The sequence below is a fragment of the Camelus dromedarius genome, chromosome 11 (genome assembly GCF_036321535.1).
Source record: "Camelus dromedarius isolate mCamDro1 chromosome 11, mCamDro1.pat, whole genome shotgun sequence".
Lineage (NCBI taxonomy): Eukaryota > Metazoa > Chordata > Mammalia > Artiodactyla > Camelidae > Camelus > Camelus dromedarius.
The window spans coordinates 2,570,878-2,593,568 of NC_087446.1; the positions used below are offsets into that span (position 1 = coordinate 2,570,878).

The following is a 22,691-nucleotide window of genomic DNA, read 5'->3' on the forward strand; positions in this document are numbered from 1 at the left end:
ACAGCAGAGCTGGGTTCCCATCTCCCTCTCCCGCCGGCCCCTCAGCCAGCACACGGGACGGAGGGAGGCCTCCCCAGCGCTGCCCACCGCCTGGGTGGCACAGGGCAGAACCCGACACAGAGAACGGTCCCGTCCCTAAGAGGCTGCGACCACCACACGTGGCACTTTAAGGAGGAATAAGCCTGTGGCCTGTGTGCACAAAGACGTATGACGTGTTTGGAGTTGTTAAATGAGTATTAACAAGATGTAATTTGATCTGGTAAGAAACATTCTGCAAACTCCTGCTTCTAACACAGTGAAGTGTAATAATTCAGAAAGCAAGCTAGAGCTGGCAGCGGGGGAATGAGGGTCTCCAGAAGTGAACGGCAGAGCCCTCAGCCCAGCCCACCCCCTCTGTGGGCCTCTCCCTATCACACAGGGATGCTGAGGCCAGGCCCGGCAAACAGGGCCCAGGAAATTGGGAACCACTGCAGTGTGCGGGCTGGGGTCCTTCTGGGAAGAGGACGCAGGGCCGGCACCACATCCTCCCAGGGGTGCCGCTCCCCCTCCGAGCTGGGTGGGCTTCATACTCCGGGATGAGTCCGAACGTCCCCCAGGGCTCTGGGCTGAACGGCTGAGGGTTCCGGCTGTCGGATTACGTGGCACTTTACATGGGGAGGGTGAAAAGTGAAGGGCACACTAACGTACTTGTCAGCTTGCCCCTCTTAGCCAGAGCCAGGCCCACTTCAGCAGTGACTCCGATTTAAAACAGGAAAGAAAGGAAATGAATTAGGGAAAATCGTGAAGCTGCACTTCAGTGGAGAGGAACTAAGCTTGCTCCTGATGGAAGGGTTTAAAGGCGGTACAGAGGGTCCCAATTAAGGAAGGTAAGACCCCACCACTCCCGCCTTGAGGACCGATCCGACCTGAGAACTCCGGTGGTGTGTCACTAAGACACAAACTGGGGGAACCAACTCTTGGCTTCGGTGTCAGCGGCCGGCACAAAACACGGGCACGAGGCACCCGCGGCGGGTGGGGAGACGAGCCGGGGGCTGGCGGCGTGGGAGGGTCCGCAGGGCAGGGCCGCCCGCCGGGCTGCCCGAGGGAACAGACGTGCACTCCGGGTCGGGAAGGCCAGGGCCCTGGCAAGTTCCTTAACCTCTTCAAGCCTCCTTTTTTCTAAACTCAAAGCAGTAATGCCCACCCCAGAGGGCACCGTTAGAATGACAAGAAATGTACACTGAAGCTCATTAAACCGTATGTTTAGCTCAGAGATTTGGGGAGGAGTCAGCAGAGACCCCCATCGGTGGCCCCACAATCCTACACCACTCCAGCTGGACAGCGGCTGCGGCCTGGAGGAAGGGGAGGCCGTCGTCCGAGAGCAAGGAGAAATGGGGTGGATTAATTCTTGGATCTGGGGCATCGGAGGCCCAAGTTCTGAGAGACTTTGAGGGCAGTTTTGTCTTGAAACCCTCAGCCGCCCCCCACATCAGCCCAGGGAGAGTGCTCCGGAGATGTCGGGGACCGTCACCTAACGCGTAAAAGCCTGCACCCGAGCCACCACTGTTGGTGCCAGAGGAAAAGCCTGCAGACACATGCGGTCTGACTAGGGAGCAAGGGGAGGGTGGCACCGGGACCAGCTGACAGAGAGCAGGGCCAGCGGAAGGGCGGGCTTCCTTGTGGGGCGGCTCATGCTTGTGCAGCTTTTCTTCGTCGTTCATAAAAAACACCAGCTGCTTCTCCGCATGAGGGCGCATCAGAGACCAGACGGACAGCCACGCGGACACCACACACACTGCATTTCCAGAAAACCGCCCCGACAGACCCCTCGCCCACCAAGCCCCAATGAGCCGGCGCCCGCCTCGGGGACCAGAAAAAGACAGCCCTGTGTGCAACATCCCTGAGAAGGGGCTCTCCGTCAAAACGTGCCTCTGCCACACCAGTGCACGCCAACACAGGGACTGCAGCCACCAGGCTCCAATCCAGCCACCGTTCCACTACACATGCGCACACACACCCCTTCGTCTCTTCGAGTTCCTAATTAGGCCCGCTGAATAAGGCTGCTGCAGGCTGAAAACTCAAACGTCAATACTGCAGAGCGTACTGATTGCTTCTGGCTCTTCAACTAATTCACCGAGTCACTTAATATCTTTGAGCTCTGGCCCCAGTTGGCGCAGCCTCACAGACAAGCAAACACTAAAGTACCTATAAATGTGGACAAGATGCACATGCCAGCACATGGGCACAGATGTTGGTCCTGTCTCCACCAGGGACCTGCCCATAATCAACACCCAGACACCCCGAAGACAGAGAGGCTGCAGGGCAGGCATCCAAACATCTTCCTGGTAAACAAGCGGGCAAATGTTATCAAGACCTAGAAGTACCCAACCGTCGTCTCAGGCCTCTTCTAGGAACGCACGTCAAGAAAATAATTCAAAATGCAACCGAGACTGTATTTCCAAAGAACATGAAAACGAATACACGTATGCATATGCATGACTGGGACATGGTGCTGTGCACCAGAAACTGACACACTGTAACCGACTGTACTCCAATTACAAAAAGGAAAAACAAAAACAAAACTAAAAATATTTTTTAAAAAACCCTAAAAAAAAACCTAAAAAAAACCAGAATTTACGTCCAGAGATGCTGCATGTAGTATCAGTAACAGCAAACAAGTAGAAACCACACAAATCTTCATAGAAAACTGCTGACTCTGACGCCCCCTCACAAGGGAAGAACGGGCTGAGGGGCCTGAGCACGTGTCCCCACGAAACGTGGGTGCTGACGTCCCAACCCCACGGCGACGGTGTTAGGAGGTGGGGCCTCTGGGAGGTGCTCTGGTCACGAGGGATTGGTGTCCTTACAAAAGAGGACTCCCCCGAGCTCCCTCGCCCCCGACACCATGAGGACAGGAGGACAACATGTCTCCGAGAACCCAGAAGAGAGCCCTCACCAGAACGCGGCCATGCGGCCCGACCTCAGACTTGCAGCCTCCGGAGCCGTGAGAAGCACACTTCCCCCTCACCACGCCCCTGTACGGCGGCCACACAGCCTGAGACAGGGCCTCTGCTTCCTCCATGACAGCTTTACCGAGACACAATTCACACGCCACAGGACTGGCCACGTGAGTACATTCACAGTCGTGCAACAATCACTGCAACCTGATTTTAGAACATGTCGCCCTCCTAAAGGAAGCCCTGAACCCAGCAACAGTCAACCCCAAGCTCCCCCAGATCTGCTCCCAAGCCGCAAGCAAGCACTAATCTATGTTCCGTCTCTACAGATTTGCCTGTTCTGGACGTTTCATATAAATGGAATCACATGATGTGTGGCCTCTTGTGACCAGCTTCTTTTGCTGAGCACGGTGTTTTCAAAGATCCTCCATGTTACAGTGTGTATCTCAGTACCTCATCCTTTTTCACTGCTGAATAATACTCCACTGTCTGGGTAGATCATCCTTTACTTACATCTTCATCGGCTGATGAACATCTGGATTGGGCTTCGGTTTTGGAGGCTGTAATAACAACGTTCCTGTCAGTCTGCCTGCACAGATTTTTGCCAGATCACACAGTAACCGTCTTCCTGATGAAGTGCCAACTGTCTGCCAAAGCTGCTGCGCCAGTTTCACGTCCCCCAAAATACAGGAGACTTGTAATTTCTCCCCAGCCTTGCCAACATTTGTTACTGTTCCTCTTTTTGATGACAGCTTACCTGGGGAGTGAGGTGGTAGCTCACTGTGGCTGTGATTTGCATTCCCTAATGAATGATGTCAAGCATCTTTTCATGTGTTTATTGGCCATTTATCTATCTTCTTCAGACAAATGTCTATTCAAATGCTTTGCCCATTGTTTAAAATTAGATTGTCTTATTCAGCTGTAAGAGTTCTTCACATACAATGGCTATGTCTCTTACCAGAAATATGACTTGCTAACATTTCCCCCCTCTGCAGATGCCTTTTCCCTCTCCTGAGAGTAGGAGCTCCAGCACAATGTTTAAACTTCCCTGTAGTCCAACATACCTGTTTTTCCTTCTGCCATTTTTGCTTTGGGTGTCATACCTAGGAAACCACGGCCTAACCCAAGGCCATAAAGATTTACTCGAATGCTTCTTCTAACAGTTTTCAAGTTTTAGCTCTTACATTAGGCCCATGATTCACTGTATTTTTGTGTAAGGTGAGAGGCAGGGATGGAACCTCATCTTTCTGCATGCTGGTATCTAGCTGTCCCAGCACTACGTGTTGAAAAAGACCGTTTCCCCACAGAGCTGTCTTGGCATCCTTGTCAAAGATCAACTGGCCACAAATACGAAGGTTCTGTGCCATTACGTACGTGTCTACCCAGAGTCGGAATGACACTTTCCTGATGACTGCAGTTTTGTAGTTAAGTTTTGATATCAGAAAATGTGAATCCTCCAACTTTGTTCTGCCTCAAGACTGTTTTGGCAACTCTGGGTCTCTTGAATTTTCATATGAATTTAAAGATAAGATTTTCTCAATTTCTGCTACAGGTTTGACAGGGATAGCACTGAATCTTGAGATTCATTTGGGGGAGGACTCCCATCTCAACACTATTAAGTCTTCCAATCCACGATGTGCAATGTCTTTTCATCTATTTAGATATTATTTAGTATCTTTCAACAATGTTTTATAGTTTTCAGAGTTATTATTGTACTTTTTTTGCTAAATTTAAAGCATTCTATTCATTTTGATACTACTATAAGTGAAACTGTTTCATAATTTCATTTTTGGATACTACATTGCAAGTGTATAGACATGTAACTGATGTTTCGATCTTGATCCTGTATCCTACAACCTTGTTGAGCCCATTTACTAGCATTCATAATTTTTTGGTGGATTCCTTTGGATTTTCTGTATACAGATCATGTCACCTGCAAAGGCCGACAGTTTTACTTCTTCATTTCCATTCTCAATGCCTCTTGCTTCATTCTCGTGCTCACCTGCCCTGGCTAGAACAGTACGATGGTGAACAGAAGTGGAGAACACAGACATCCTCATCTGCTCCCCATCATAGGGTGAAAGCATTCAGTCTTTCCCATTAAGTATGATACTGATTCTGGGTTTTTCATGGGCGCTCTTTTTTTTAAAAAAAATCTTTATTGTGGTATAATTCCTGCACAGTAAACTACATGTACGTGTTTCAGATTACAATTTGATGAATTCTGATAGATGTGTACACCAATGAAACCACCACCACAATCAAGAGAGCTGACATTTCCATCACTCCCCAAGAGGTGCAAATTTCAAATTCCCAATTTATCCCTTCCCACCCCCTTTTCCCTTTGGTAACAATGAGTTTGTTCTCTGTGTCTGTGAGTCTGTTTCTGTTTTGAAGAAAAGTTCATTTGTGTCCTTTTTTTAAGATTCCAAGAGGAAGTTCTTCTATTTCCAGTTTGTTGAGTGTTTTTATCATGAAAGAGTGCTGGATTTTGTCAGAAGCTTTTTCTGTGTCAATTGAGATGATTATGCTGTTTTGTCCTTTATTCTGTTGGTGCAGTGTATTACACTGATTAATTTTCATATGTTGAACCAACCTTGAATTCCTGAGATAAATCCCATTTGCCATGATGCATAGTCCCTTTACTATGTTGCTACATTCAGTTTCTTAATATTTCATCAAGGACTGTTACATCTATCTTCATAAGGGATATTGGTCTGTGGTTTCCTTTCCTTGTGATGTCATTGTCTCATTTTGGTATCAGGATAATACTGGCCTCATAGAATAAATTGAAAACTGTTTCCTCACTTCTATTTTTGGAAGAGTCTTTGAAGAAGTGGTGTTACTTCTTTGTTAAATGTTTGGTAGAATTCACCAGTGAAGTCATCTGATTCTAGGCTTTCCTTTGTGGGAATTTTTTAGATTACTAATTTAATCTGTTCATATATATATCCACACACATATACATACACATATTGACAAATAAACATGATAGAGAAATTCATTTTAAAGAATAAGCTCACACAATTTTGGGGGCTGGCAAGCCTGAAATTTGTATGATAGGCTAGTGGGATGGAAACTCTGGCAGGATTTCTATGTCTTAAGGAAAATTTCTTCCACTTCAGGAAATCTCAGTCTTTGCTCTTAAGGCCTTCAACTGATTAAATGAGGCCCACCCACACTATGCAGCATAATCTGCTTTATTAAAAGACTAATTTAAATGTTAATTACATCCAAAATAATACCTTCACAGCAATATCTAAACAGGTCTTTGACCAAATAAGTAGGCACCATAGCCTAGCCAAGTTTATGCAAAAATTAATCATCACAGTCTGGTTTGGTAACTTCTGCCTTTCCAGGAAAATCTCCATTTCATCTACATTCTTTCATTTGGAAAATTGTTCACAGCATTTTCTTAATGCTGTTTGTTTCTAAAAGCACTCATAATTTCAGTAATTTGAGTCTTCTCCCCTTTTTTCTAGGTCAGTCTAGCTAAAGGTTTGCCAGCCTTTGCTGATGTTTCTGAAGAAACAACTTTGATTGTATTAACTTTTCTCCACTGTTTATCTATTCCCTAGTTCATTTACTTCTGTTCTAGTCTTTATTCCCTCCTTCTGCTTGTTTTGGCTTTAATTTGCTCTTCTTTCTCTAGTTCCTGATATTGAAAACTCAAGTCAATGGCTTGAGATGTTCTTTTTTAACAGAAATACCTCTTGGAGCACTGCTTTCACTGCATCCCACAAGTTTCAGTATGTTGTGTTTTCATCCGCATTCATCTCGAAGTAATTTTTAATTTCCTCTGTGATTTCTGCTCCGACACATTGCTTATTCATGGCTATGTTCTAACATTTCCACATATTTGTCAAATTCTTCAAATTGTTTCTGTTACTGATATCGAACTCCACATCACTGTGGTCAAAGAACACAGTCCGTATATTTCCATCCTTGCGAATGTCCTGGCACTTACTTTATGACCTAGCATATGGGCTCTCCTGGAGAACGTTCTGTGTGCACTTGAGAAGTACGTGATCCTGTGGTGAGGGGTGCACTGCTCTGCAGTCATCTGGTAGGTCTAGTGGGTTTTCAGGTGCTTAGCTTTCTCTCTAGTTTCTTGTTGATCTTCTGACTAGTTTTCCTACTCGTTATTGAAAGGAGTGTGTCACTATGTTTTAAAAAGACGTTTTTAAAAATGCTTCATGAATTTGGGGAATGCTTAGATATTAAACAAAAAGGAATATTAAAATGTAAGTGCATAATATAATTGCTGCATTGTTAAAAAAAGAAAAGAAAAGTCCGTTGCCAAAAAGGCCAGAAGGACGATAGTAAAATGTTCCAGGGACGGCTTCTGGGACATGGAGCTATTCTGTGAGTGAGTTTTCCAATGTTTTAATAGTAAGTCCATTACTTTGATCATCATCAAGATGTTTCTAAGTAGAAAACATGACTACACACGAGTCGCGGGCTAGGCAAGGATACAGCGCCTTACTGTCACTCTGGGGGCTGCAGAGCCAGTGGCCCCTGCTCTCTGGCTCTAATCCACTGGCCTTCCCAGGTCCTCTGCTCTCCTCCTCCCCCACCTGGAAGAGAACGGCCGCAGCAAACTGCCAGCACTCAGATGCTCTCGTTTTCACCTTTGAACTGTTTCTGAGATTAACTGTGGAGCAGAAAATTGTGTGAGGTGTGAGGAACACTGAAGGAAACCATGGGAAGATGCGTTTAGCAGCAGCCTCAGCTCACGTAACGTGGGGGAAAAAAGTGCAAGGAGGTACAGCCTAATGCAAACAAGGAAAGTTTCAACAACTACTTCTAAAACCGCACTCTATCGGTGAGAAGCTACAGCAGCTCTCCCCTCCCTCACTGTCGCCCGGAGCCCAGCCTCTCCTGACCGTGGGGAGGGCACGAGGACCGCAGCCCTGACGCTCAGTGGACAGCACGCTCCTCGCATCACTTCTCCTCTGCGTCCCGCCTGCTGGCGGGAACTTACTGCCCTCGCCGCCCGTACACGTTCCAATTCCAGCACGCCCCAGCCTCCACGGACCGCACACTAACATGCCCTCTCTGGGCAAAACTAACAGGTATAAAAACAACCTGTACTTTTGAGATTCTGACTTACAAACCGGAACATAAAAATAAGTACCTTTAATGCTCATAATTAAATACATTGCTTATTCCAGTCCCTTTCCATCTTTGCTTTCAAGAGTAATTTATTTTATGAGCCAATGACATATAAGCAAAAGAAAAATATCATATATCACTTAAATGTGAAATCTAAAAAAAAAAATGACACCAGCGAACTTATTTACAAAACAAAGACAAACTCACAGACCCAGAAAACAAACTTATGGTTACCAGGGGGGAGAAAGGAGGTGGGGAGGGATAAATTAGGAGTTCAAGATTTATAGATACACACTCCCATATATATAATAGATAAAAATAAAATAAAATAAAATAAAATAAACAATAAGTTTCTACTGTACAGGACAGGGGGCTATATTCACTATCTTGTATTAAGCTATAATGAAAAATATGAAAAGGAATATCTACATGTATACATATGACTGAAATATGATGCTGCACACCATAAACTGACACCACATTGTAACTGACTATATGTCAATAAAAAAGAAGGAAAAAATGACATATAAAATCAAATCAATCAGAGCTTACACGTGCTGATACTGAGAATCAATTGTAAAACACGCCTCACCTTCCAAAATTCAGCCACCATCACTCCTCCTACGTGCCCAACTCATACTCAATCCCTCTGAAATGATGCTCCAAAGTGCCGGGTCAGAAGAGTTTCTAAATTTAAATGGCACAGGAGGGTGAGGTGGGGGGGGTGTCAATGCTTCTTCATTTTTTGCTATGCTGAAATTAGTTAAACTAAAATATAATTCTCTACTTAAATTGTGGGATTCAAGGTGACAGAATAATGGTTCTTAATTTTAAATCAAATTTATCATTGTTAAAAGGAATATGGCAGTCCGTGTTTGAAAAATACAGGTTTTACTTAAAAATTACACCATGCCTGGGGAGGGAAAAACCTAAAAAAAAAAAAAACAACCGTGAAATGGTTTCATGAATTATGCTACTCTATCTCAACAGACTATTATGTGCAAGAGGTGGAAATGATCTTTACAAAGATTCCCTAACGTAGAGAAAAGCTTACGTTACAAGGTTAAATGGGAAAAAAAGCACAAGACAGAATTTTATTTGGAACACACTCTGGACTACACAAACACATGCATGGCAAACACTCAGAGGACCTCGCCCCAGCAGCAGTTCCCCAAGCACCCGGGGGCCTGAGCCCTGTCCCCACGCCAGCCTGACGGACACACATACAGGCACTCAAACCACAGTGTGATGACTAAGGAGCGACCGCAGGACCCCAGCACAGGGGACAGTTGGAAAATGCAGCAGGTTCAAGGCTGAATGAGGCCCCCTCCCTCCCAGCCCACACATCTAGATGCTGGGATCCAGAGGCTCAGCTGCGCCCAGAGGAAGGAGCTGGAGTCAGTCCGGCCTCCCAGCCAGGAGCCAGGGAAGCGGCTCAGGGATGCACCTTCCCGGCCCAGGGTTCTCTTCCACCACCGCCTCCTCTGAGCACGTGATGCCCTCCCAAGCTCCATGCCCCCCAAGCTTCAGTGCTGCCCACAGGACCATGTTTACTCGCACACGGCAACCCCTGCCCTGAGGTCACAGCGCTCTCCTGACCTCCTCCCCCACCGTCCTCCTCTGGGAGATGGCGGGCACCTCCAGGGCCCAGCCAAGACCACGGGCTCCACTGGGAGGCGAGTTGAGGATTTGGGGAGGCTGTGGCTGGCACTGCTGGTGACAGTGCGTGCGCGCGTGTGTGTGTCTGTGTGTCTGTGTGTGCCCCAGGCATGCATGCACATGTGAGGACGCTGTGTCCTTCAACAATGGGACCAATGCCTGTCCCTGGGGGGTAAGGCGCCCCTGAAGGAGACCAGTCAGGGCCGCCGCACTGCCTCCTCCTCCCCCCACCTTCCCAGGGCACTCCTGCTTCTCCCCCGGCCCCGCCCTGTTACCAGTCCACTTCTCTGAGCATATCTTCCCTCCAAGCAAGCTGTTTCTGCAACCTTGACCATCCTGGCCAGCCTCCTGATGAAGACGAACCCTCCGGTGCTGTAAGGAACAGCCCCTCCTTGTCCAGTCCTGTTTGTGAGCCCCAAATGTGTCAGCCGCTGTTCACTTCCCATGTCCTTTTTAAGTCAAAACACATGGTGCTAAGGGGCTGCTACATGCCAGCGCTTGAAAGTTAGGGCCCCTGCGGCTCAGAGGGCTGCTCCCTGCCTGGGACGCCCCAGCCATCCAAGCTGTGCCCCAGGCGTGAAGCCCAGGAGCTGGGCGCACGGCAAAAACTCCTGCAGGAACCTCACACCCAGACGGCGTCTCTCACCACCGAGGAACAGGGCTGCTTCCTGTATCTCAGCCGAGAAGGGGGGAAACACATCACAACGCAACACAGCCCGCCCTGGGAGCTGAGGCGGGTTTGCGTTCAGAAAGCGGTGCACACGCGGCCGAGCCCAGTGCCACCTGCACTCCAACAGTCTGGACGGTCACGTCACAACCAGGGAGCTGACCCGCAAGGGCCACCACGGCGCTCAAGAATCCGAACCACAGAGCCCTTTGGCCAGTTCTACCCTCTGAAGGAAAAATGCGTGTTCTCGGTACCTTCAATTAGCAGAGCGTCTGAGGCCTGCCTACCGCAAAGCCCAGCGAAGCAGAAGACCTCCGGCCCAGTGGTCCACGCACGTGCGTTCCCCAAAGCCCCGGGATCTCTGCGGCCGGAGCGGACGTGGACGGGCAGCATCTGAGCGGGTCACTCTCAGCTGCATGTCACTTGCTGGTCCCCCACGCCCCTGGAGACTCGGCCGGGGGGCCTTACCAGGCTCCCCACCGCCCCCCAGGCCCACCCGAGTGCCCCTACCTGCTATCCCTCATCACTGCCCGGCCACTCCACTGAGCCCCCCGCTCCGGGCTGCACCCCTGCTGAGCTCTCTCATCAGACAGGGCGCTGCTGTAAGGTCCTGGAGTCCGGGAAGGCCCCACGGAGCCAGCCCGGGGGGTTCTCAGCGCAGTCACACTTCCTCTTAGTAACATGAATGTCTAACTGCTGTAATTAAACTTCGTAATTACTTGCTTAAAATCTGGCTTCCCTCCTACCACCAAAAGCTCCAAGGGGGCAGGAACCACGCTCAGCTCACCCACCTGCATCCCCACCACCTGCAGAGGCCAGGAGACGCCCAATCAGCACTGGCCGAAAGGGGCTGACAGGTCTCCACCCGCCGCCGCAGGCGCCCTGGGCAGGGCTGCGTGAACGGGCGCGCCTCTGCCTGGAAGATGGGGGGGCAGTGCTCCGGGCACCTTAAGCCGACATGGACCCTGCAAGATGATGAGGGCCGGCCTGGACCATACCATGAATGCTCCCCAGCTTGGGAGACAATCTGAAAGACTCTCCACCCACCAATGACATCGCAAAGCCAGGACCAAAGTAACAAAGGCCCACTTGCTAACACCATCAGGAGTCAACGGCACCCTTTACACAAGGTTCCAGCTCGCACTGCACATGCACTCGGGGCGCACGTGTGCTCCTGTGTGTGTGTGCGTGTGTACACGTGTGCACGTGTCTGCGTGAGCGGATGTGGCGGGGGTTACAGCAAGGCAAGGAGAGTCCCTCTGAGTTTCACTGAAGGCACCACGTGGACAAATTCTATTTTCTCCCGCTTTTCTCTCCTCTGGACAATTAACATCACGGTCATGTCCCTCGCCCTCACTGGCTGGTAATTCAGACAGAGGCATTAAGGATCACTTGGGCCTCACAATGAAAGTTGGTGGTAGAGTCGTTAAGGCAGACTTATTTACCACATTAATTAAATAGTCTATTTAACATGGAATATCAATTCTCTAATCACATCTCAGCTGAGCTTCTTTCAATTAGCAGCTCTGAAGTCTGCTGACAGGGGTCCTACTGTTCCGGAGCCATTAGGAACATTTCCACGCCGTGTCAGACGAGGGGCGAGACGCGGGAGCGCCAGCCCTCTCGGGAGCCGGCCTCCACGCCTGGGGAGGTGCTGCGGGCCGGGTGCCAGGCCGTCAGCTGTCACAGTGGAGTGGCCGCCTGGGAAACCCTGGGGCCGTGAGGGGTGGGGCGGCCGACAGGGAGTGAGGGGGTAAGTCCTCACCCCAGGGGATAACCTGCCCTCGGAACCCCCTCTCCTGATTACGACGGCAGGATCTGAAGCGGACCAGACACCAAAACGGCTAAAGACGCAACCCCAGAAAAACCCAGTACCAAGTTGGGAAGTTTCACATAAAGCCAGATTAATACCAGTTTTAAACAAAAATGTCACCACGGAAGAGTAAATCCCTCCTTTGGTTATTTATTTTTTTACCCATAGCTGAATTAAAAAGTAGATCCTGCACATATATTGTCAGAATTTTTAAAAAACCTGAACTATAAACTGGGGAAAGCATATTCCCTGCTGTAACATAAACAGGAAACAAAATACGCAAACAAAAATTCCTCAGAGAGAAAAAGGTCGCCCAAACTAAACGCCCGATAAACCAATTATTTTGCATGTAATTAATATTCCCATAAAATGAAATGCTACTGGTATATCAGAGGGAGAAAGGTGATGCAAAGCTGCAGAAATGCAATTAAAGAAGATTCGGTTTTCAGCTTGTAAGCAAAACATTCAACTGACTATCTATCACCTTAACCTGGTCCACAGACATCCCAACCGTTAAAGCCAGCGCCCTGACGGCCATTAACACAAAGCCGCGTTCCCCGAATGCATCACCTTTCCCCTCATATATTATTAGAAAGAAGACATTAATAATAGTAACTGCATCTTAATTTCTCCAGCAGTTGAGCACGTGGATTTAAAGACTTTAAGCTAGCACCAATGAGAAGACTGCTATTCCTTATTATTAGTGGTCATTAATAACTAAACTTAACGGCAGATTTCAGTACTGGAATAACTGTGCATCAGAGTGACGTCCCAAGGCCACCACAGCTCACATTTAGTGTCTGTGAGCAGAAGCACCATGGCGTGGTCTTACCTAGGTATTCGCAGATGAAGACCACGAAGAAAGGGGTGACAAGGTCGTTGATGCCCTGAACATACCCACTGGCAGGGTGACGGATGGCCCATATAAACAGGATCCTTTCAAAAATCTGGAAGAAAATGACAGGTGGGGAAGCAAAAAGTCAGCACGTCAGAAACTTTTAAAAGGTATGCAAGCTTAAAAGAGGTGCTATCAATATTTGCCAATCTCTCATTTTAAAATACAAGTATGTTTAATGTTTTTTGGTAGAATGCCAGTTACCTTAATGTTTTACTGACTCACAAGCAATACGCAGTATTTCACAGACGCCTGGACTCAGTCCTACCACTCGAGCTGGCTCCCGCAAAGGATGCTCTCTGCTCCTCACAGCCCCGGGGAAACCACTGCACACGGCTGCCCCGGACGCGGTCTGGCAGCACGCAGCCCCTCGGCCCACCAGGGAGCACCTCTTCAGGGAGGGAGGGACAGGCGGGCGGGCAGAGGGAAGGGTGGATGGGTGGGGGGTGCACGCATGGATGGTACGTGGGCGGGCGGGCGGGTGGCTGGATGGAAGGATGCACGAGAGGGAGGGGTGGGTGGGTGGGTGGATGCTCTACGTTCCCTCGTATGGTAGGCAGCCTTTCTTAACTGAGGTATAGTTGACATGCAACAACGTATCAGTTTCAGGTGTACATCGTAACAGTTCAATATTTGTATACGCTGTGCTGTGAAGTGATCACCACAGTGCGTCTAGCTAACGCCCATCACCACACACAGTTACAACATGCTCTTCTTGTTTTGAGAACCGTAACAGCCATTCTCTTAGCAACTTCCAAAAACACGCACCGCCTGGACTCACCAAGCTGCACGTAGCAGCCAGGACTTGTTTTCTTCGGCCCCTTTCCCCACGTCACCCTGCCAAGCCCCACCTCTGGCGACCACCAATCTGCTCTCTGTAGCTTTGCGCTTGGTGGAGTCTTCTAAATAGATTTTTTTCAGATTATTTCCCATTACAGGTTATTACAAGACACTGGATACAGTTCCCTGTGCCGTGCTGTAAACCCCTGTTGCATGTCTATTTTACGTGCTGTAGTGTGGGTCTTTGAATCCCGTACTCCTAATTTATGCCCGCCCTCCCCCTCAGGTAGCCATGAGTGTGTTTTCTGTCTGTGAGTCTGTTTCTGTTCTGTCCAGATTCATTTGTATTATTTTTAGGCTCCACACATAAGTGACAAGAGACGTTTTTCAAATTCCTGGAGAGTTGTCACCATCTTCCCGTCACATCCACTCCCACTGCAATTACCCGGACCACAAACGTGGGCGCTGCCTCCCCTCCCTTCTGCTCACAACACCCCCCTCAGGTGACCTTCCTCTTCTCTCGCCCACCCGCTCTCTGCCAGCTTCATTAGTGAGAGGTACCCCACCAGGCGCAACAAGCCCCGTCGCCTGCCCGCATCTGCACACATGGGCACACACACCCGGCTTCCAGCCCTCTGCTCCCTCCGCACCTCCTGCAGTCTGGCCCCTGCATCGCAGTCCTCTCCCACCCAGCCCCCAAATTCTAGCCACACTGAGCCCACCAGGCCGCCACCTCCCCCAGTGCCTGCTGCCTGGAAAGCCTGTCACCCTGCACTACCTGCCTTCAGCTCCACTTCAAACAGCACCCCTCGGTGGGGTGAGAGCGGCCACCTGCTCCCCACTCCGCCCTTCTAGGAGAGCCAACTACTGCCGGCCTTGTGACCCTCCCTCCCGACCCCTCCTCCCTAGGCAGCGGGTCCCTCCGTGACTCGCCAGCCGCCAGCTCCAGCTGAGCTGGGCTCCAGGCCCTGCAGTCCGGGCTCCCCGCTGTCCTGGGCCCCGCGCTAACAGTGCAGGCTGCACCAGCAAAAGCTCAAAGGATTAATTACATCATTTACAAACAAGCCAACCTTACAAAGCCAACTATATCCGAGGTCAACCCCTCCCAACACTGCCCACATCCCTAGGGCTCACTGCGCCCGTCGTCCAGATACCCCAGATCACCACCAGTCATTACACTGCGGAGCCTGGGGTGCAGACAGGGAAGCCTCTTGACCCAGGGCCCACAGCTGAGCAGGGCACGACCGGCCCTAGAATCCAGGCCACAGCCCAGTTCCCAGCCTGGCACACCGTCCCCTGTGGGTGTTCCAGGCGCAGCTCAGCGCACACCTGTAACAGCGGGCGCCTGAGAGACGTTCGCTGTATGAGCAACACATTCATGCACATATATTCATACACATTTTTCATTTCAAGTCAACAGCTTTCTAGGGAGAACTCAGTATTTAAACAAGATCAGAAGACCAAAATCATTCTCCAACGGGCACCACTCACGGGGTCTCAGGACAACACTAAGCAGGGAGCCTGATGCCCCAGCGTCAGGCTCCATCACCCCTGGGGACACCAGGAGCAGCGCCCCACAAGCCAGCGTCACGTAAGATCATAACCCACCCTGCCAGGAGCCCCGAGGAAGCCGGCGGCCAGGCGAGAGCGGCACAGGGCGAGGGCCAGGAGTCAGGGAACTGAGGGCAGCCAAGAGCCAGCAAGACCTGAGGCTCCAGCGCTGCAGCCCACAGGCCACTGAGCCCAGCCAAGGACCACATGTGCCCGGGGGGTCCCCCGGGGGCCGCAGGTGGGTCTGGGGCACAGACAACACCCTGGTCCTCGCTTCATGAATCTGCCCTGACTCCTGACCCACAGCAACTGAGGCGACAACCGTGAATAAACGTGCACTGTCGTAGGCTGCTGGGACGGTGGTGGTGCTGTTACCCAGCAAAGAAGAACTAAGACAAGGGGCGGCACAGCCCAGCAGTGGAGCGTGCGCTTAGCACACGCGGGCCTGGGTGCAGCCCCAGCACCCCCATCAAATAAACTAACTAATTAACCTAGTGTTCTCTCCCCCACCAAAAAATATCTTTTAAGAGAACTAAAACGGATGAGAAAACTGAGGCACAGAGAAGTTAAAAGAGATTTGCCCAAAGTCATACAGCCTGCGGGCAGCACAGCACAGCCTGACTGAATAGGGGCCTTCCAAGGCCTATAAAGTGCCATCACCGCTATGCTTTAGGGTAAAAGAGCTGTTTTCATACATAAATCAAAAAGAAGAGAAGACCATGAAATTATAATTTTGTAGGAGAAACAGAAGGGACTGTGAGCTCCTGGTGAGCAAAACCTGCATTGAATTGATGGGTACCTGCCCAGGGTCCAGGAGGGAGCCAGGCACACAGCAGGGGCTTGGGGCGTGCAGGTGTATGTGAGCACATGTGTGTGTGCATGTGTGTGTGCGGAATGAAGGAAACGCCAGAGCCCAGAACACAGAGACCTCTTCCCCCTTTGCGATCTCGACGTCCTGGCAAGTGGTAATTTAAGCAGGGGCGCACTCCCACCTTGAGCTAGCCCCGCACTCGGGGGTTTGTCACACACACACGTGTGCACACACACACAGCTGTAAACCTGCTCACAAGCACGGACATAGTTTTGCCCTCAGCGGCCTGGGCACCAAGAAAAGCATTTCAGAGCAGATGAGTTTGCCAGCGTCACCCTGGGAGCACTGACCAGGAAGCTACAGTCCCGCCAAGTGCAAGCGACCCGGGGTCTGCGTGCGTGACTGGAGGGGACAGTTGGCTGTGCCACGAAAGGCCTGAGAAAGCCACAGGGGCCTGGGCCGGCCCGGGCGCCTGCCTCAGTCCCAGAGCAAAGCCTCCCCTGGCCCGACCTCTCCCGGGGAGAGTCCGGAGTAAACTGTCCTGCGATGGGCTGGGCCCCCGAGTGCTGTGTGAGGGCCCTGAGGACAGCACGCGGGGAGAATCAGTCCTGGAGCAAGGCGGGAGGCGTGGCGGGGTGGCCAAGCCGTCCCGCCAGGGGACAGGCCTCTAGAGCCCAGCACCGGCACGGCTCCCGCCACGAAGGAGCAGTCGGCCGTCACCGCTGACCTCCGCATCCTGGCCGCGGTGCAGGCGCCCTGAGACGTTAGCGCGCGTGGAAAGGGAGCAGTCAGACTACTTTGAGGGAAAATTCAGAATTCAAATTTCCTAGTAACTAAGGAAAGTTATCAGTCAGTTCAAATTACTTAGGTTTACTCTACTTGATCTCTCTTGATAACGTGGAAATGTTATTAAGACTTTAATCCCAGTAACGTGTAAATAAAGGGACAGGTAGCTCAAGCATAAAACAAAAGCGTCTCTCACCGTGGCGGGCAGGCGGAAGGGGCGAAAAGAGCGCGCCCACAGAGGCCTGTAAGCCGGTGTGAGTCCTGGCCCTGCCACCAAAGAGACGCAGGCTTCCGGGCCGTCCCGCCCTGAGGTCAGGCCGAGCATGCCAGGGATGGAGCTGTGACTCCCACGGGCCTTCTCCCCCCAAAACAGCCCCCAAAAGAGCCAGCTCCGTGCCCTCTCCCCGGTCCCCTGCAGCAGGCCCGGTGGCCACCATCTCCTGGGTGGTCTCCCTGCCGACACCCTGCACTGGCCGCCCCACAGAGTGGTTCGGGGGCTGCCAGGGTGTGACCACATCAGGTCCCACCACCCGTGCCCCGTGGCTTCCCAGAGGTAAGACGTAAATTCCTAGCAGTGATCCAAGGGGCCTGAGCTTCGGGCCCGCCTCCACAGGGCCCTCCGTGCCGAGACCACCCACTCCGGCGTCTGCCCCGCACCTGCTGCCCCGAGCTGTCCGGCTGTCCAGCACTGCCCGCCCCCATCCCCGCTCTGTGAGCCCTCCCCCGGGGCACCAGCTGCAGGGGCCAGGAGTGGAGCTGGGCCCTGAGGCCCCGGGCGGCAGGGCTGCAGGACGCCTGGCGCAGCCCCAGATCCATCAGCTATGTGACCACCTGGCTCAGCGAAGGCTGCAGGCAGAGGGGCAGCGACCACAGGCCGGCCGGGACGCTGCTGGGCAGCACGGCGCCTGCGATCGGGACCCACAGGCCCAGATGCAAGGGCGAGGGGCCCCTTCTCCTTCGTCTTCCTCCTTCACTGATCTGTTCTGTATCCGTTGTCTTCAATCACTGCACTTGCGTGCCCCTCCACTTCTGTGTTGAAGTCACAGAAAGCAGTGCTGACTCCAGAGTCACTCAGTGGAAAGCTGGAAAGCTCCCCCCAATCACGCGACACGGGACTGCGGGCCCCGGGTCCCCACCCCCGGGAGTTCCTGCCTTCGTGACCTTCGGCTCGGATGCCAGCAAGGCCACCGCACGGCCCGGGAAGGCGCTCCCAACCGAGCCAGCGTCAGGATGGCATCTCAGAGGGGTCTCCTGAGGCCACTTTGTCATTTGATGCCACCACGTAATGAGTGTCCACAGATCAGACAGCAGTGAGCTAGACGCGGGAAAAGGGACCCCAGCACAGAGGGACCTGCACCGCAGGACCTCTAGGGCCGCGTCAAATAACCGTGTGCTCATCTGTCAAGGAACGCACCGAGTCGTTCTGAGCTTTTGCTCTCAAATCATAAATGACTGACTGTGGGTCGCTTTTTCCAAACGGGTGTTTCCAAAGTGCAGCAGTGTGACACTTAAGGGGGTAGGAGTTAAGGCTGGGACCTCTGCTGGGTCCACGCACAGCTGTCAGTGCCCCACCCTCCGATAGCACACTGCTGGGGACAGACACCGTGGTCCTCACATGCCCAGCGGTCGGCCACTGGCATTCCTTCGAAGGGGCCGCAGTCCCCACAACTCTGCATGTCAAAAATCCAGGTATTTTGTTAACGGCTGCCCCAGGAAAGGTGAGAACAAGGCACTCCCTTGCACAAGACAACGGCAGAGGCAGGGCAGTTTAGGACACGGCAGACGGAGAGGGCAAAAGCTCTGCCACAGAGCATGAACTCACACTGACGTGAACGTGCCAGCAGTTTACGTGGTGGTATCACCTGCCAACGGACCAGCAAGGACGGGTGCCCTCCGGGTGAGGACGTGTTTAATGAAAATACGGACAGTCTGAGGCAGCTCTAGCAATGGAGACTCACTGGATTTTATTAGCTATTGAAGTTCTGTCGCCATCCCCAGCGTTCTTTACTTTATTAGACAGAAGGAATTCATTCAAAGTAGTTCAAACTGTAAGCACTTCCCAGAGTCTCTCTTCTGCAGATCAATTTATACTCAACAACACTAGTAAAAATACTTGCTACGATTACCATCAGGGCTGAAAAAAATGAAAAGCGACAGGTATTCCCCGTTCGCTCGCCCAACTGCAGAAACCTGAGCACCAGGCACGGTTTCTCCTAAAAGACTCGACGTCGGCGGCGGTGTTCTTCCACAGAGGGCTCCCCGGAGGGGCTCAGAGGCCCTCTACTGACTCCGTCTTCCTCACTTTCTAAACCTTACCGCCCTCCCTCCACATGCCTCCCAGGCAGGACCGGGGGAGAGCAACTCAGCGCACTTGGGGAGCGGAGGTGTTTTGCATTATTAAAAAATGAAATCTACTGAAATTGAAATGTCGCCATGCTCATGATTACTTATAAAAAAATCTGATATTTGAAAACACCGTAATTCTACCATACACATCAGCAACACGCCTTCGCAGCATATAAAGCACTATGGTGATAATTTCTGTGAGACGGGCAACAAAATACACAGCTCTGCTGAGGAGACCTGAGGGATTTATATCCCCCCAAATCCAGGAGCAACGTGGGCTCAGAAAGAAGGGATATTTACAACATGAGAGTCTGCAACATGATTCAAGGGACATTCTCCCCATACGAATTACAACACCTGATGAATGAATCACAAGTAAGAGTCTAGAACAAATCTAAAATGCGGATTAAGAGGCCACCATCTATCACATAAACACACACAGAGTATACCAAGGCAGCCACCGACTGCAGGTTCACAGCACCATTAGCAGGGAGCGCCCTCTGAAGCAAGCGGCAATGCCGAGCTGGGTGTGTGAACCACTCCACCCTCACCTCTTCCCAATAGGCTGGCTTGCGTCCCACATTCAGTTGTTTTGATAGGTTAGCAAAGCACAGACGCTTCACCACACTCAAAACCGAAGCACAGAAGAGAAACACCACCTCCAAACAAAACATCACAGTGCCGCCGCTGCGGGACCAAACATTCAACACAGCTGGTGGGGCGAGGCACCAAGGCGTAAATGAAGCATCGGGGGCTGGTCAGAGAGCATGCTGCAATTTAAAGAGCAGCCAGCCTCCCCCTCCTGGCAGGGCGGCACATTAGATGTTAACACACTTAATCCTGCGAGGCATGAAAAGACTCCATCCTGACCACGTGGGGTTTGTCTCAGGGACATACGGTCGCCTCGCTCCTAGGAAGTCTACTGAAAAAATCCACCACATCAGTACAATAGACGAGCAAACTCATACTGCCGTCTAGGACAAAAAGGGGGAAAGGATGTTTTAAACCTCAACAGCCATTTATGGTTTTAAAGCTACGAGCGAGGTACCATCCTTAACATAAGCTATCTATAAAGCCGAGAGTAAACACCGTGAGGTCAATGACGCAACGCTGAAGACTTCCTTTAGGCTGGGAATGACATCAGGACGCCTGCTTTCACCACTAACGTCAGTACTGCAGTGGAAGTTGTGGCCGGCAAAGAGAAGCATATACAGAACAGAGAGAGGAAAAATGAAACTGTTGGGAAGGAATAAATCGGGAATTTGAGACTTGCAGATACTAACTACTATATGTAAAATAGATAAACAACGTTTATAGTGCAGAGCACAGGGAACTATATTCAATATCTTATAGTAACTTACAGTGAAAAAGAACATGAAAATGAATATATGAATGTTCCTATGTGGCTGAAGCATTGTGCTGTACACCACAAATTGACACACTGTAAACTGACTATACTCCAATAAAAATATATTTAAAAAATGAAACCGTCACTGTTCATAAGTGATATGATTAACTTCTTTAAAAACTCAAATATTCCTACACACAAAATATGAGATTTGATGAAACAGATTAATGACTTTACCAGCTATAAAAATAACTGCAAATGTCAAATGCATTTCTATATACTGTCAATAACAAATTAGACAATGCCACTAAAAATTAAACAGACTTTATTAGAAACATATCTGTGAATAAATTTATAAGTTGTATAATATACTTAAGGAGAAAACACAGTTTAAAAGATCAGAAGAACTAAATAAACGCAAAAACAAAATGTTAATTTTCTCCAACTGTTCAACAGATTCAATGTAATTTCTGAGATTTCTATGACACATAACAAGTTAATTTTAAATTTACATCTGAAAGCAGAAGGCCATGAGGAGCCAGAGACAAGAACCAGGGCCTGTTCTACCAGACAAAGAGACCATGTGACCAAGGCAGGCTGAAGGCAGCCAGGGACGGACAGACGGACGGGGGCATGGCTGGGAGCTCGGGAGGAGCCCACACACATGAAAGCCTGTGTGACAGGGCTGACCGGGGCAAGGGGCCCCACTGCTGACCCACGTGGGGACGTCTAGAGAAACCAGGCTGCTTTATCAGACTCTGCGCAAAGTCAACCTGAATGGATTACGTGTAAAAGGCAAAATTTTAAAAACTCTTATGACAAAACATTTCTTTGAAATCATGAGTCTGGAAAGGATATCTTAGGCCGTGAAAAGGCCTAATCGTAAAGGAAAGACAGCTGAACTGGCCGCACTGAAGAAAGAGCGGCTGTTCACCAGTGAGAGTGAAAACTCAACCTACTAACCGAAATACATGCATCCGTGTATTTCCAAAGAAGAATCTGTATCCAGATTATATTAAGAACTCCTACAAATCAGCAGGACAAACAAACAGTCACAACAGAGGCAAAGGTGTCCCACGAGAGGACATCAAATGGCCAAGAAATCAATGGAAAAACACTTAACCTCAACAGCAGCGAGAGAAGTGGAACTCAACTGCACAGAGACAGCACTTCACCCCCACCGGGAAGTCTGGGGCACATTCAGTATCACAGGTCCATGTGGAGGTGAGGGGCAGCACTGGGCACTCACCGCCAGCCCCATGGCACCCTCCCGGGCGCCCCCCACACACACCGGGACTCATAATGCTCACAGCGACACTCTGAGAAAAAGCACAGGTGCTTACTGACAGTGGGCTGGATCAGTAAAGCACAGAGCACATGACGGAGTACTACACAGCCATGAACATGAACTACGCCCACACACAGCAGTGGGCGGAGCCTAGAGCCTCAATTCTGTAACATGAAGCCTGGTGACAAGTGAGCACAGTTAGCACAGCTCCACTACAAACACAGGTTAAAAATGCAAACCACACACACGAACTCGTGGTAAAACTACAGAAAAACAGGAGACTAGTCAAAACTCAAGAGAACGGCTACCTGGGGAGGAGCAAGGACGGGACCTGAATGGAGCTCGTCTGCTCTATTCCTTCAGCTTGACAGTAGGTATTGGGAAGCTAATTTTTAGTTTTTTCTTTAAATTGAACGTACGTGTTATGGACACCTTTCTGCTCTATTTCACCATAAAACCGAAAAGAGAGAAAAGGAAAGATCTACAGGTTAGATGCCCAAAATATATACCAGAAGAGTGTAATGAATTGATTATAGAACAAGTATGTCTCTCTCGGGCTCCCACAAATGCATCCCCACCTCTGTGGAAAAAAGGGTGAACTGAGACCGAGTGAGGAGATGAGGAGTAAGACGACGCAGACTCGGGGGCCGCTGAGCCCGCCCAGGGCGGCCCGGCCCTCAGGACCCGCCCACACCA

The 22,691-nt window shown here is 50.5% G+C and overlaps 1 protein-coding gene across 2 annotated transcripts in view; it reads right to left on the reverse strand.

Moving 5' to 3' along the window:
* The window catches only part of TBC1D22A (TBC1 domain family member 22A), a 241,839-nt gene that overhangs the window by 129,953 nt on the left and 89,195 nt on the right, over positions 1 to 22,691 (reverse strand). For both annotated transcript variants that reach the window (XR_004140407.2, XM_031463479.2), the window contains exon 8: positions 13,023 to 13,137. Coding sequence is in view for 1 of the 2 variants with exons in the window: in XM_031463479.2 (XP_031319339.1) it covers positions 13,023 to 13,137 (115 nt within the window). In the remaining variant the exon portion in view is untranslated. The remainder of the gene's footprint in view (positions 1 to 13,022; positions 13,138 to 22,691) is intronic.